Consider the following 15,805-nt stretch of genomic DNA (forward strand, 5'->3'; position numbering starts at 1 on the left):
CGTTATACTTGTTTCCTAACTCGTAAACACAAACTGAAAAAAAGGAAGAACTTTTAGAGACGGTGCACACTCTGATAAATTGCTAAGAGGACACACTGTTTGTTGGCAGGGCATGATGCGTACATGCTGTCAGAGGCTGAGCAGTTAAACCTCCTGGTGGGAATCAGTATTTTCTCAAACCCCAAATTAGAAACCATGGGGAATTCATTATACATCCCTCTACCTGTACAATAAAAATACAATTTTAGTTCTATTAAGTGTGTGCCATGTGGGTAATTTGTTTATTTATCCATTACATTTATATAAGATGGTCACATGTTAGATTGTTAAATTGCAGAATTACTTTATGGGGCTCAGAAATGTTTATTTAGCAACAGCAAGCTGAGTTTTGGCACCACGTGGACTCAACTTTAATAAGCAGACTTTAATAAACAGACTAATTAGTATGAATTTATTACAATTTCACAACTGACACAGAGGCAAAAGAAAGTTAAAGAAGAATAGAATTTCAAAAAGGACTTTGTAAGTATAAAGGTCTCTGCAAACTACACAGAAAATTAGTGGTATATTCTTTTAAGGAGAGTTTGTACTACAGATTGCCAATTTGCCTGATCCCATTTTAGGAAACTCAACCATTTCAGTTTTACTGAAAGTGACTGTAAAAGTGCTTTGCATGTGGATGGTGATCACATTTTCTCAGCACAGGCTTAAGCACTTCTTGCTTTTCACGACTCTGCCTCTAACAACATCCCAGCCTGACCGAAGCAGCTGTTAAGGCCCTTTGTTTTTTGTCGTAAGCGTGTCTGGATTGACCATGACTGGTCTCCGTCCCACTGTTCCCCTGCTGTTTTAGCTTTTTAAAACTTGCTTGTCTCTTTTTCCACCTCCCTCCACAGCTTGGCTTCTCAGCCCAACTTGCTCTTTGGTAGGGAGGAGGGCCTCTGCTGGTATAGTACTCTTTACACTTAAGCCACACAGCTGCAGCATGCCGCTTTCCCAAAATATCTGCTTCACAAAGGAACCTTTTGGTACTTTAACTCCAAAACAGCAGTGGTTAGTAGTAAGAAAGAAACAAAAGTATCATAGCATCAAGCAGATAATATTTCCTTTGTTTTTAATGTACCACCAAGATGGTTCAACTAAACTTAACTAATCTGACAAAGGAACTGCTTGCAATTACTAACTGAGGAGCTAAGATACAGTAATGGACATCCTCAGCAGAACACCATTTAGAAAGCTGAACTCAAAAGTAATAGTCAAGAAGTCAGCTACGCCAGTACCTGTTTATTCCTTCATTCTGTACTTCAGTTTGTAAAATGTTTCTGTTAAGCCAAAGTAATACTGATAGCATCACTGTTACATCACCAGGGCTAATTTCTCAGTCCTGAAAAAGCTCCTGCTGAGCTGATGAGTAGGCCTACTCGTGATTAGTAAACTGATCTTGATCTGTAACACCCCTTAAAAAAATCAGCAGTATTAATAGACTAGTATTTCATTGATAGTGCACAGGTCAACAGTCTGATTGGAGTTAAAATTCTTGAAAAGATGAACTCCCCCCCCCCCCCCCCCAAATTCTCATCCTGAGAAAAGCAGAGCATTTTGGGAAACACGGCTGCAGCTCAACAAACCGCACTGTAACCAAATGTCTGCTTCTGGCTGTGCTCACCGTGTTGTTAGTGCTCGGGGGGTAGCCTGCCGCTCTCGCCTTCATCACTGTCACTGGACTGTTGACTCAGCCGTTTTCACTCGCCATAGCAACGGCACCCCTGTGGCACCATCATCCATCTACCTGTACCGTCCCGAGCCACGACACGCAGGTTTGATGAAGTGGGTATGAGAGAGACGGCGTGAGCATCGTCCTACCGAGGGATTTGTGTGTGTGTGTGTGTGTGTGTGTGTAGGTGTGTGTGTAGGTGTGTGTGTAGGTGTGTTTGTGAGACAGTACGGGAGGGAAGGAGCATTTTTATGTAAGGCAGGAAGAGTGCACAACTTTAAGTGTGTGTCAGGCAGAGGAAGACAGCGAGCACATTTGAGTGCCACGGACCCAGATCGCCTGGAGGAGTCCTATCTTAAATTCCCCTCTCAGTCTGCCAGTAATTGAGGGAATATTAGAGATACAGTGGTGCAGATGGCTCATGATATGACATATTAGAACACACCCAAGGGGCGAAACGCAGTAATTGGGAGCTTCAAATTCAGATCCACCATGTCAAGCTGGAGGAGAGGGAAAGATAGAACGAGCCCAATCCAAAAAATCATGTCGACGGCGTTAAAAGGAGCGAGCCACAGCGCAGCGTCAACAGTCGGTGTCAGCCACAGTGACAGGTTCGACTCAGCCTCCAGCCAGCGGAGGTGGGGCTGATCAAAGAGTTTTGGCAGGTAGAAGCAGAGATGGTGACAAAGACGAAAGCTATTTGGCATATAATTGTCCTGAGGATCTTAGGGCAGCGCAGTCAAGGAGTTAGGTGTGGATTGGTTCATTTGAAAACCTGTGAACATTTCACGTGTGAATCTAAATATTTTCTGTTTATCTGGAAAATACGTTTTATGCTGATCTAACTTACAAAACACCAAGTGAATACAATTTATCATATATAACAATAGAGCATAATTTACACTCTACTGTGACACTCTTGGTTGGCGCTACTTGGAGGTTTAAGAGAACTGCTGATAGATTTGTAAACTAATAATAATCAAGTCAAATCAAATGTGACATAATGTTAAAATGTTCCAGGGGAAACGAACAGCACAAGAGAAATTTTGGTTTTAATGCTAAAAAAAATTATGGACAGCATGAAAAAAAGCCATTAAGGAAGGAAGATCACGCTGCTGCTTTAGTTGTCTATTTGAATATAATACCGATGTCGCTCTCATAGCATGGACCATATCGGCCGGGAAAGATGCTCTGTGGCATATGCAGCTAAAAACGAACATGGCAGTGACCTTGCACACGAAAACAGAATAGAAGAGTGGAGGATGCGTAATTTGTGACCTTGTGAAAAAGATGCTCTTTTGAGTACAAGGGAAAGTAAAAGTTAGCTGCTTTCTGAGAAGGAATCAGGGGCGCACCTGGCAGAAAAAATGGACAGATGGAGATAAAAATCCACAAGCACAAAGGGAGATTTGCTCATTAAAGAGCTGTGGAAGTGGCCCAGGCATGGAGGAAAGCAACCTTACCAGATCAAGTATGACAGGATAGTATAACAGTATAGTGTAAAAAAAAAAAAAAAGAAAAACCAAGACCAGTACCCTGAACCAAAAGCCTTAGAGGTTGTGTGTTAATTGTAGTCTTGGTTTGCACTGCTCCTTGGTGTGCCTAAAATTTTCCCATAAGAATAAAATACAAAGTACAGCAAAGACAAAATATAACTTTAAAATAGACGTGTAAAAACATTTAAATTCCAACATTTTTATATTTTTACACTGCAACAGATTTTCCCAGTTTTTTTTAATAAACATAATTTTAGCAAACGACAACTAAAATATATTTAATTTCTGTCGTACTTCTTATCATATTTAAACCCTTCAAAATGTGTGACGTGTCATTCTTTCATTTATTTTAGGAAACATGTTCTTTAGGCCCTTTAATAGCTGTTGTATCACAAACAAAGATATAAACAGAGCAAATACAAAATGAAGATGTTCTTGTTTAGCTACTTGCATCCACTGAATGATGACTTGAGTATCTTTTTTGATGCTCCAGTATGATGTTCAGCTGTAGACCTTATGGGATCAAACCTAATATCCGAGTGTTTCAGCTGCATGGCTTACTGAATTTTCTTTAATGTGCCCCTAAATGTAGCCTTATCTGTTCTTTGTGTCTTTGTTCTCCATGTGCTTAAGTCCACACAAGCCTTCATGTTCCGAGTGTATAGTGTTACCTGGGTGCCTTTTGCTTGAAAATCCTGCTTTTCATTTTACAAGTCCAGTATATGTTTACTGAATTCTTTGATCCATTCATTTTAAAGCGACCATTCTTTTACAGTATTGGCTGAGCTCTGTGTTCCATCCCTGCAAACTTTTGTCTAATGAAGATCTGCTCTCATGTACTTTTGATGGATAATACGTGTAGTTGCGTAATTTCACACTGACATAATTCTTCTTGTTCTTTTCTTTCTTCTTCTATCCGTCATTTCTCCAGGCAAGTGGGAGTACAGGGTGCCGCGCTGACAGTTAACACAAACCCCAACGTCAATATCAAGTCCGAACCCGTCTCACCAAACCGTGACCGCAGCACTCCCAGCTCCACCAGTGGGGTGGCTGGAGGTGGAGTGGGCCAGAGTCAACTCCAGGGACAAGGTCTGGTGTCCATCGCCTACCCTGGTACTCTGCGTCTTGAAGCGGGAGGCCAAGGCCGCTCACCTGTTGACAGTCTCAGCAGCAACGGCAGCTCATATGAAGGCAGCGACCGAGACGATGGCACCCAGGGTCGAGGCGGGGGTCTGGATTTTCACCACCAGGTCGGCGCCGGAGCCCAGCAGCCCACCATGGTCCTTCTGCGGCCCTCATCAGCAGAGCCTCAAGAACAGGATGGGACCAACGTCAAGAGAATGAGACTGGACACCTGGGTCACATAAACGGATCGATGGACAGATGGAGGATGGAGATGTGTACTTGTGGATTGTGTACATGCCCCACCAGCTCCAGCAGCCCCAATATCCACATTGCATACGCACAGACAAAATCCACCCACCACCAACCCAGTAACCTGCTGTCTACACAGTAAACCTCACATGGATACATACACAACACAAGCATGCTAACATACTCGCACATGTGGACACTCACTCGTATGGCAATGTGCAGTCACGTTTGAACTGTAATGTATTCTCACTGACATACACCAAACCCAACAAGACCAGGAATTATTTATCAAAAAAAAAAGACCATGCTGCACATCATTCAGCTGGATTCGGATAGAAGTGAATGAGTTTGTAATCAGGCTGCAGTGGTTAGGAACTGTGGCCTGATTAAATTTGGCCACATGGACTTCTTGACAGTTTCTGGAAAAGCAGACAAGCCAAACTTGGTTTCCCAGCATGCCCCTGCCATGATTCACGGCTGGTGGCAATCTCTCACCTTCATATCTTTACTGTCTGGTTATCCACAGTAGGTTTTGATCAAATATGACAGCGCTGTATTAAAACGGTGCCACCACCGAGTCCACATCGATGTACACATCCGCCCATCCACAGTTGTATTGCTATCACTCTAGATTTTTGTTTGTTTTCTAAGAGGAGCAGCTGTGCTCTTTTTTTTTTTTCTTCTTTCTTTTCTTTTTTTTAAAGCGTGGAGTTTTGTCCCTCTGTCTTGACTGTTGACATTTAGAGTTTGGATTCATTTTGAATATGAAGACACTAAAAGAATAACTTGCCTCCCTTCTCAGTCAAGTCGGTGGCTCCATCAACATGGCCGGCATTGGGTCCTGTACAAGAATGGCGACCACCAGGGGTCTTTATTTAATCAGAACCACGCAGGCCAGCTGTAAAACGAGGAACGTGATTTGTTGCCGAGGTAAAAGACTGCTTTTCTTTGAATCAGGGACGAGCTGCCACAGCTCAACGACACATGACGCAGATTCTCCTCGTTTCGCCCACATCGTGTCAACTACAGATGCTGAGAAAGGTGTGTGTTTGGTTTGTGTGTGTGCGTGTGTGTGTATACGGGTTTGTTACCTCAACTGGTTGTGTTTTCTTTTTTGCTTTTTTTTTTTTAAACCAAGTGAATTTGGATAAATCTTCACTTTCAATTTCATCCTTGAACACACACCTGCAACGCACACAGGTGAAATTATTTTTGTGAGCAATTCATGTTTTGAATAGATAGCTGATGTTCAAAGAGGAGAATCGTGAGGTACCATGTATATAAGCAATCTGTAACCTTTGTGGCTTTTGTGTGACAGGGATAAGTTTTTTTTTTTTCTTTTGGAGGTAAAAAAAATAAATCATATTCAAGTATATATTTAAACAGCTTCAGGCGGTAGCAAGGGCAGCTCTGCATTTGGGGCAAGAGACTACACCAGACGACAGGGATTGTATATATAAACTATATATTCGGCAGGATATCCCTTAAGGAAGTGGAAAAAAACAAAAACAAACAAACATTGATTCTCAGTGGATCTGTCTCTTTTATATTATTATTATTTATGTGTGTATATAAAGTGTAATATGTGGACGAGCCCAGAGAGGGTGTTGTAGAGGCAGGAAGGGAAGACGTAGCCGTGGTGACTCGGACTGTTTAGAGTGAGCAATGATTAGGACTCTGTCGCTGATGGAGGGCACTTTACCTTAACTCCCACCTCTGACACGCACGCACAGCGCGCACACACTAGAGTTAGACTGATGTATTTGGCTGGACAACAACCTAAAAATGGCAGGTACATGTAACATATTGCAATTTTTATTTATTTCTCAAAATTCTCTTTTGATGTAGTGTAATTTAAGTAATTTACAAGCTACAGTAAGGGTCTAATTAATTAAATTAATAATTCAATAATTGCAAGATTCAATATATTAAGTTAATAGATTGAAGCAGTTTTTTAAATGAGACTTGTTATTCCCATTTCCAGCTCCAGATTTTCAAACTTAAAGTTTATCAGGGTAGCTTTGCATGACTCACAGTTCAAATAAATCCTTGTATATCTTTTTTGCAGGCCCTCAGTTTATCAACTCTGTGAAAGCAGCCTTCCCTCTCCCTTTAAGCCAACTACTTTTTCTTTTCTATTTGCCTGCCCCTCACAAGAAAAAGACTTGGAATAGCAGGTAGGTGGCCATGGCCAGTGCTTTGTGTCTCAAATGACTGCTGCAACTGGCTTTGTAAAGAACCAAGAGTAGAAAACAAAAATCGAACATTTAGGGCTGAAAGGATTGGATATGTTTAGTGTGAGCTGCATACGTTGGATAGAAAGAAAGGAAAAGGATCATAAGTCCAATTTAAGGAGTTGTTTACAATTTTTTTTCAAACAAAAGAGTTATGTTGTATAAAAATTGGAACAGAAATTTTCTTATAGCTGTGTAGCACTGTCTACGTCAAATTCAGTTACTAATTGTAAATCTTTCAAAGTCATTGCTGATGTAGTTTCATCTTTCAAACGAATCTTTTATGGAAGCATTTATTTGAAACCTGCTAAAAACTAAAGATTAGTAAAAAAAAAAAAAAAAAAAAAAAAAACTGCCATTCCTATTGTATCATTTAGCTAAATTAAACTTTACTGGAATTTTTCCTTGTGCAGCGACTGCCAAATATTGGGTGTTTTGTGCAACTTGATGCAAAAGATTATTATCCACTACCACCATATCAGTCAAACTGTAGAATAAATACATATAGATAGTTTATGATTAAGCAAGCCAAGGATTTCCCTGATCCCTCTTTTTTTTTCTTCTCCTTTTAGAGGTTTACCTTTTCCTCCAATTAAAAGCCATGTTTCTATATTTAAAGGATCTCTCCTTCGCCTGTCACTGGTTGGCTGCAGTTTTATATTATGGAGAGTTTAAGAAGACTATGAAGGAAAAGAGAAGTGAAGGATGTAATTTTTCTACTCTATAAAGGTGGCAACGGTTGATTTAGGTTTTTTTTTTTTTTTTCTTTTTAAACGTGGTGGTCAAAAGTGCAAATTCATGTATTTATTTTTCCTAAAAGCACTCTCAGCCTCCGTCCATTTGCTTGTTAAAAGCACTGGCGTTTGGGTGTCGTTCGTCGCTAAGCCGGAGGTTTCAGAATGACTCTTGATCTTTTAATGACTACCTCCCAAATCCAACGCAGACTTGTCGACTTTAGGTTTTACCGCATCCAGCCACCACATCCTTCTCATGGGCAGGCCCTCGTCACCTCTCTCTCACCCCTGTCACTCACTTGTTTTTTTTTTCCCCCCCTCCTCTCTGGAAGCTTAATCTCACACCCAGACAAACAAACACACGCACACATTTCATTACACACTCCTCTTCTGTTTACTCCGTCCAGATAGCGGGTGTCAGCGCTGAAATGACGAGTCAAATTATTTTGGGGTCATTTCCATGAGAAACACAACCACCACCAACCCCCCTCCCAACTCTATTCGACTTGCAGCTTCATCTCACACACTACTGCCATCATCCGCCCTTCAGTTCATCAGTGATTTCTCATTTCCTTTTTCTCCGTCTGTCACTCACTCACACACCCACACTCACACACACACACACACACACACACACACACACACACACACACACACACACACACACACACACACACACACACACACACACACACACATTCATCCTCTGTGACAAGTCTGAGTGTCAATATTGCTTTTCTGAGTGCTTGGCAGAGTTAACATAAATCCCCAGAGTGTAAACACTTTGACTGTTAAGACTGTTGTGCCCTGAGCTTCGAACAAAAAAAAACAAAAAAAAGAAACAAAAAAAGTCGGCAAGTTTTTATGTTTCGTCCAAGAAATGAGATTGTTTGTGAGCAGGCAGGTGAGAGCCCTCGTGAAGCCCTAACATGTTCTTTAGAACAACACTAGGGGTCGCTGTAATCACACAACAGACAATCGTGCTGAGAAGCCGTTCTAAGAACTTGCATCCCCCCCTGAAAGAGAGATATATGCTCCTGTACAATGATGTTTAGAAGTCTCACTCACTTTCCAGTGTTAATTTGTGCTGGTGACAGTCTGTTTTTAATTGTTCTCTGACAATTGATATTATTGTTATTATTATTCTTATCATCATTACCACAGCCACACTGATAGTAGCTGTCATGATGATATAGGTTTCTGCATTTTCTTTTTTTTGTTGTTGTTTTTGTTTTTTTTGTTTTTTTTTGTGTAGGTTAGACCTCTTGTTTTCTTTGGAATTTTATTTTATTATATAAGAATATTCTATAAATATATTTTTGTTTTCATTTTTTGGGATTTTTCTTTCTTCTTCAACAAGGGTGTTACTAATGTTGCACGATTTTTATGACATGTAACAAGCAACACACGAGTAGTGATATTAGTTTCCACGTGTGGCTGTGGATGGAATCGCTGATTGAGTCGACAAATCGCTTCAATGCTGCAAAACTTTGAGTCCAATGTACAAACCTCTGAGTCTAAAGGGGGTGGGGCAGCGTGACACTTACTTCTGACCAGACACAATTATGTCAATGCATGGGCGTTTCAAAACAACAGAAGTGTGAATCATGTTATAGGAAATAAAATGTAATATTGACACAAAAACACATCACACAGGATTACATTAAAAAAAAAAGTGAAATCAAAGAAAAAAAAAGTTTAAATAAATTATAGCTAATATATTGTGTTCGGCTAGTCTGCTTTTTTGTTGTAAAGATAATTTTGTTTTTGTTTTTGGAGAATGATATACAATTTGTGTATATTTTCATAAATAAAGTATGCACTGATATGTTATTACAAATTCTATACTGCTTTTACAAAAAAAAGTGTTTGTTATTGTACCAAAGTATCCATTGGTCCCCTCTTACCCTCCCCTTTTTGCGTATGTTTTACCGTATTTTATATATTAAATAGACAAGTTGACCTACAGAAAAAAGTTTGAGTTTGTGTAACTTATTTGGACTCCTTTTTTTTTAGTCTGATTTGATCTGGACGCATCATGGTGTTGCCACCACTAGAGGGCACCAGAGTGTTTGGTATTAGTGTTTGTCTCCAGTTTTCAGAGGCTTAAAAGTAATAGGACAGACCAATATGATTTTAAATATATGGAGTGATTTTAACACTTGGATGAGACTTCTTTGTTATCAGTGACTGATTAAGTGTAGATGTCTGCATAACAATGGCTGTAATACCTAAACAGTTAATGCAACAGTTTTGTTAAAACCTGTTAAATTAAAGCTACAAGTCTGCGTTTCAGACACATCTTAAGTGCTCATTTTAAAAACACTGTGACAGTATACAGAGTGCGTGTCATTCTCAAAATACTTATGGACTTACAGTACTGTACAAAAGTTAGAAAAAATACAAGAAAGTTTGAGTCCTGGGAAGCTAAATATAGAGAAATGAGGGGTGGCCTGAGAGTTTTGCACAGTACTGTAACTGTCACTAAGTGCAGAGCAATAATAATAATAATGGATTGGATTTATATAGCGCTTTTCAAGGCACCCAAAGCGCTTTACAATTCCATTATTCATTCACTCTCACATTCACACACTGGTGGAGGCAAGCTACAGTTGTAGCCACAGCTGCCCTGGGGCAGACTGACAGAAGCGAGGCTGCCATATCGCGCCATCGGCCCCTCTGGCCATCACCAGTAGGCGGTAGGGTAAAGTGTCTTGCCCAAGGACACAACGACCAGGACAGAGAGCCCGGGGATCGAACCGGCGACCTTCCGGTTACAGATGCGCTTCCCAACCTCCTGCACCACGGTCGCCCCTACAATAAAATGTCATGTGTGACTGCTCCGCAAAGGAAAAATATTCACAGCTTTTGTGGGGTTTTTCCATATTTGAACCCAATGATAAAGGACAGATAAAGCTAAATGTTTCAGAAAGTTTCGTTTATTCATATTGAGCCATCTGAGACTAATCACATATATACATGAATAGAAAACTGAACTTACACAGTGGTTGCCTCACTGCAAGAATGTGCTGGGTTCAAATACACCAGCCAGCTGGGGCCTTCCTGTGCATGTTCTCCCCAGATCTGCATGGCTTCTCTCGGGTTACTCTGTGTTCCTCCCAGAGTCCAAAGACATCCATGTTAAGTTAATTAGTGATTTTAAATAGGCTGTAGGTGTGAATGAGAGCCTCAATGGTTGACTGTCTCTCTGTGTTAACCCTGTGATAGACTGGTGATCTGTCCGAGCTATACCCCATCTCTTGCCCTATGACAGCTGGGACAGGCCCTAGCTCTAGCTTATCCTGAATTAGATAAGCGGAAGAAGATGGATGGATGGTGCTTAAGAACAATTTGGCAGGGTGGTTTCCTGCTCCCTGTTGATTCCAGTCTAGTGTTTAAAGTGAAGTCATCTGTTTCCAAGAAAAGTGGCACAATACACTAAACACTGAGCTGAAGAGGCTTCTTTTTTAACCATTAAATATAAGAAGCAGCCTGCCTAGTGGATGCAAACTACCTCTAAAGAGGGTTTTAAAAATATGTTAGTACATTTGAACTTACTTGACTTTCTAAAACAACATGCTGATTTCCTGGAGTTAAATCGCAAGAAAACAATTTGTCCAATTATCTTAATATAACAAGCAATTATTCCTTCGTCTCAACATATGTCTCAAAATCAAAGATAATTGCTTTGTGATGATGGGTAAACAAAGCTTTACAGTATGTGGTATCAATGGATAATTATTTGGCGATTACAGGAAAAACAATGTATGACAACTTTAATGAGCTTCTGAAACACAAGAGAAATAATTAGAGGCACACCTTCCCAAGCTCATTCTACCTGCCAGTGTGTTAAAGTCTATTTTTATTTCGCAACCAACAAGCCTACAAAGTGAGAGTGCAGCAGAGTGATTTGCAAAAGTGCGATTGGAAGTACATCTTGAAGATGTGATGAGCGTATAAAATTATATTTGAAACAAATGCCAGAAATTAACAATACAGCTAAATAAATGTTTCTACACATGTCTATATTATCCATAGTCAGCTGTTGCTTTGCACTTATATACCCCACAGTTAACAATTTGCGTTAACATCTGTATCTGGAAAGCAATAATGCTACTTGGTGGCGCCATACTGTATGGATTTACACATTCACCTAACAAAAACACACCTGCTTCAGTCTCAAGAGGAGATCCAGTTCCCTTTGGGATTGTGTCAGGAAAGGCATCTGGCATAAAAATCTGCCAGGTCAAATATGTGGAGCTACCTTCCATGAATAGCATCATCTTACACAGCTACTTTCAGGAGCATTTGCATGTAGCTATGTAACTGTAGATCACAATGTGCCCACGAATTCAAATGATTTCAACGTGAAAACATGCCAACATGATCTTTTTTCTGAGTATTTTATTTTCAAGAAATAAACCTGAGGGATAAATGACGCAATCGCAGAAGTGCCAAAACCTGTAGTTCCTCACTCGAAAAGCCTGAGTGTTGTACACTTTGAAGATCGCTACATTCCCTGGACACTTTATGAGGTACACATTGCTAGTAATGGGATGGATTCTCTTTTGCTTTTAGAATTCCTTTAATTATTTGTGGCATAGATTCAACAAGGTGATTTTAGTTCACATTAACATGAAATCATCAAAAATTTGTACCAAGCAAAGTGTTAAAGAAAATATGCCAGTATTTAATATTGCTGATATATAGTACCAGGCTTGTACAAACCAAGTAAATATGTATTTTATAAACCCCAATATGGATATTTCTCTCTCTCTTTTTAAATATGTTTTTTTTTATTTTTCTTTATATGAACGTACAGTACAGCCCAACAATCCTGGTAATATCTCGGGGTACACTATCAAGCACTAAAGTGATCAAGAGGAAGATCACAGCCTGCTTTTTCTGTCAGGGGGTAGAGTAGTGATGTCTGTAATTAGTCGTAGCATTCCTTTTTTCTTACGAATGGGCTTCAGGACAAAAAGACATTTAAATAGTTGGTTGGGTATGTGAGACAAAAAGGGGATACCCACACAATTGCTCAACCAACCCAACTCAGGACTGCTTGAACTGACCGCAGGCTGTCATCTGGCACGTTCAGCTGGCTTGTCCACAGCAATGATCAGGCGCATGTCTCAGATAGACTCATATTCTCCTGGCTCAAGAGGCTGCTAATAATAACCACACACGCCCTCAGACAGATCAGTCGAAAGTCAAATTGGACAGTCCAGGCATTGTCTGCGAGACATACCACCCCACTTCCTTCTGCTGAGTCATGAAGGCAGCCATTTTCTGACTGTAATCATGTCTTTCTAGAGCTTACAGTTCACTGTGTGATTTGAATATGTATAGTAAAAAAAAACTATACATGTGATTTTTAAATTTTGTGTTCAGTGTGTAATTTGAGGTTGATCAGAAAATGAGAAGTGAAAGAATTATGACTCAGCTTCTTCCCCTTTACCTTTTATATGTGTCTCTGTGTTTATGGGGGTGGACTGTCGGGCAGCTAAAGTCTAACTTCATTTCTGCGCACTAACTGAATTACTGTGTGGACATCTGGCAGAAACACACAAAGCTATATCAATAGAGGAACTGAACCACCTCTCCTCTGCCTACGCCTCATACACCTAACGCTGAACTGGACATAAAATATTATAATATCTAATAATCAACTCATAGAAATGTGAAATGAATATGGAGATATGGATGTAATTTGTAGGACTGTATAATTCTTGTATATATGTATAATATCAGATGAGATCACATTAAATGGTTTCTGAAGCATTTAATATAATTTTATTAAAAAGTGAATGGACATTTGAATCTGTCATTTTGTGAAGACTACAATAGCTTCTACTACTATTCAACCAGCTGAATATGAACTCAGAACTACAGGTCACAACTTTTGCTAATATTGTTCTCGTGGAGGATTAGAGCTTTGATTCCTGTGTCATTCCTGCAGTCTCACTCATCCTAGATTATTAAAGCAACTTGCAGCTGTCATCAGCAGATTGCACAGCGCGGTGCAACTTCTGTTCTATTTTAACACTGCCTGGAGCCTGATAGTTTGATAGGTAGGATATGATAGTGATATAATATGCTCAAGAGTCTTGAAGCCTTGTCCACACAGAGATAGAAGCTTCTGTTTAGGCAGAACAGAGCAGGGCTGAGATGCATATGGAATATTTGTTTTAGAGGAACAAGGTGAAGAAAATGGAAAACAAGTGTAATACTTAGAGAAGATAAAGAATAGATCATTGGAGTGCAACAAGAACCTAATGACTTACTAATAATATTGGCTTTAGAGGGTCTTATGAGTTAGTCAATGTAACAAAACATAGAAAGTTAACATACTGTGTCTGATCTCCAGAAGTGTAACAAGAAGTAGCAGCACAATACTGACCACACCCAGCTAAAAACATTCAACTTGAGTTTGCAGTTTGGGTTTAAGGAGTTGGTTTGCATGACTTTAGCTTGTATAAGTGGGGTAGGTTTACCTCAGGAGGTGGAGCAGGTCATCTACTAAAGGTTGGTAGTTTGATCCCTGGCTGCTCCATTCTGCTCTCCAATGAGGCAAATTGTGTAAAGAGCCTTGAGTGCTCAGAGTATAAAAGTGCTATATAACATCATATATAAGAATTAGTCCATTTACCATTTAAATTTTGCATACAGGCATTGTTGTATATGTTAATTAACAGGAAGTTCATGCTGGAACTCATCTCTACGGACGGTAACATGATTTTGTTGTTTATTCAGTTGTCGGGTTTTAAGCTTGTCAGAGACGTGTGGGGATTTATGTTTTAAGCATTTAGTTTATGTTTTATGTGATGATCAGGTTAGACTAATTGCAAGCAAATGAGCTTTGGTTTCTAAATTATTGTAGCACATTAATAAATTACAGTTATGAGGTCAGTGGCCTGAGTGTTAACAGGACAAATATTTCTTTAGTTTGTGACAATAAAAAACAACTGCGTAGAGAAAGTGTTTAAAATGTAAACACGTGGGTGAGAGATTCTCTGTCGAGAATCTGAACCAGCAGTTTCACCTTTTTCATTGTTTTATGATAATTTATTCAGCACTGAATAACACAGCAAGACATCTCACAACTGAGCAAGATTCAGTGCTTATATTTATGGTCCCCAGAGAAAAACTATTCATTGATATTATTGATGACATCCTTTGATACTATGCAAGTTAACGCTCTGTGCACATCACCATTTTCCATTTGGGGGATTGATTAAGGATAAAATTAAAGATAGCATAGTTCAATATCTAATAGCAATATTAAATTGATTGTTTGAATTTGAAAAGCAAATTTATGACCTCAGAAAACAGACACTTGAATTTCTTTGGCTTGTGTCTCATGCATTTATTTTAAAGACAGCTGCATGTGACACAATGGATGAGTGTTGATTTATCTCTTGCTGGACTTTAACATTGGCACCATCTGTTTACTTAGGCTATATGGCTCATATGTCCATGATGTCTTTCATGATGTAAAGGTGGTCTAAAGTGGGAGAAACCTCTTCCTTCTCAGTCTGGCTCTGTAGCTGGCTCCTCCATTATTCATACCAATCAAGAGTAAATCAATGGAGATGGATGGTGGTTAGCAGATGACAACTGGGGCACATGTGTGCAAGTATTCCCACAAAGAGTTCAATTCTCTTATAATGGATTTGTAGAAACACACCTCCCCCCTGTTAATCAACAGTGACCAATAATCAATAATTGGTCACAACTGGACCTTTGGTTACCAGTGTTAAAACTAACAAAGAATTTCACTCAAATTGTATGTATTCCTTTAAGGTAGTTGCCCTTTAGAGAATAAAATTATGGCAGAAATCCAGAGAAAGTATCTGTGGTTCAGTTTGCAAGAAACTGGAACACAGCACAAATTAAACCCACCACAACTGGCTCTAAAAGTATTTTGTGTTTCTTATGGTCTGCAGGGTACCCAAACATGTTGTAGTTGTGCTGATAACTTACCTCAAACACAACAATACTTCATTAGTAGCCCAGATTGTGATCACTAGGGAGCTTGTTAGTCAAAACTTGGAATGAAGTATACACATGTTGTTGACAGTATGTTTAACCCTCAGCAACAAGGTTTTTCTATGTTAAGCTGCCAAGGAATATAATGATTCATGCTGCCATCAAAAGACAAATCCAACAAAGAACATGAATAGTGGTCACCGCTGATTTGTGCCAAGTTTCTTCAAATCTGAAAACAGAGACAGGCTTACTTTAACTACA

General features: G+C 39.5%; 1 protein-coding gene across 9 annotated transcripts in view; it reads left to right on the forward strand.

Moving 5' to 3' along the window:
* Window positions 1-7,170, forward strand: part of mef2d (myocyte enhancer factor 2d) — a 101,178-nt gene extending 94,008 nt beyond the window's left edge. For 5 of the 9 annotated variants that reach the window (XM_084943972.1, XM_084943970.1, XM_084943977.1 and 2 more), the window contains one exon: window positions 4,142-7,170. In XM_084943972.1, the coding sequence (XP_084800098.1) occupies window positions 4,142-4,577 (436 nt within the window). In that variant the 3' untranslated portion in view covers window positions 4,578-7,170. Of the gene's footprint in view, window positions 1-896; window positions 948-4,141 lie in introns of all 9 variants that reach the window. The other 4 variants (XM_084943973.1, XM_084943976.1, XM_084943974.1 and 1 more) reach the window with 1 other exon arrangement.
* Window positions 7,171-15,805: the final 8,635 nt, after the last annotated feature.

The sequence above is a fragment of the Perissodus microlepis genome, chromosome 11, assembly GCF_051167445.1.
Source record: "Perissodus microlepis isolate ML-2025 ecotype Zambia chromosome 11, ASM5116744v1, whole genome shotgun sequence".
NCBI classification, from domain to species: Eukaryota; Metazoa; Chordata; class Actinopteri; order Cichliformes; family Cichlidae; genus Perissodus; species Perissodus microlepis.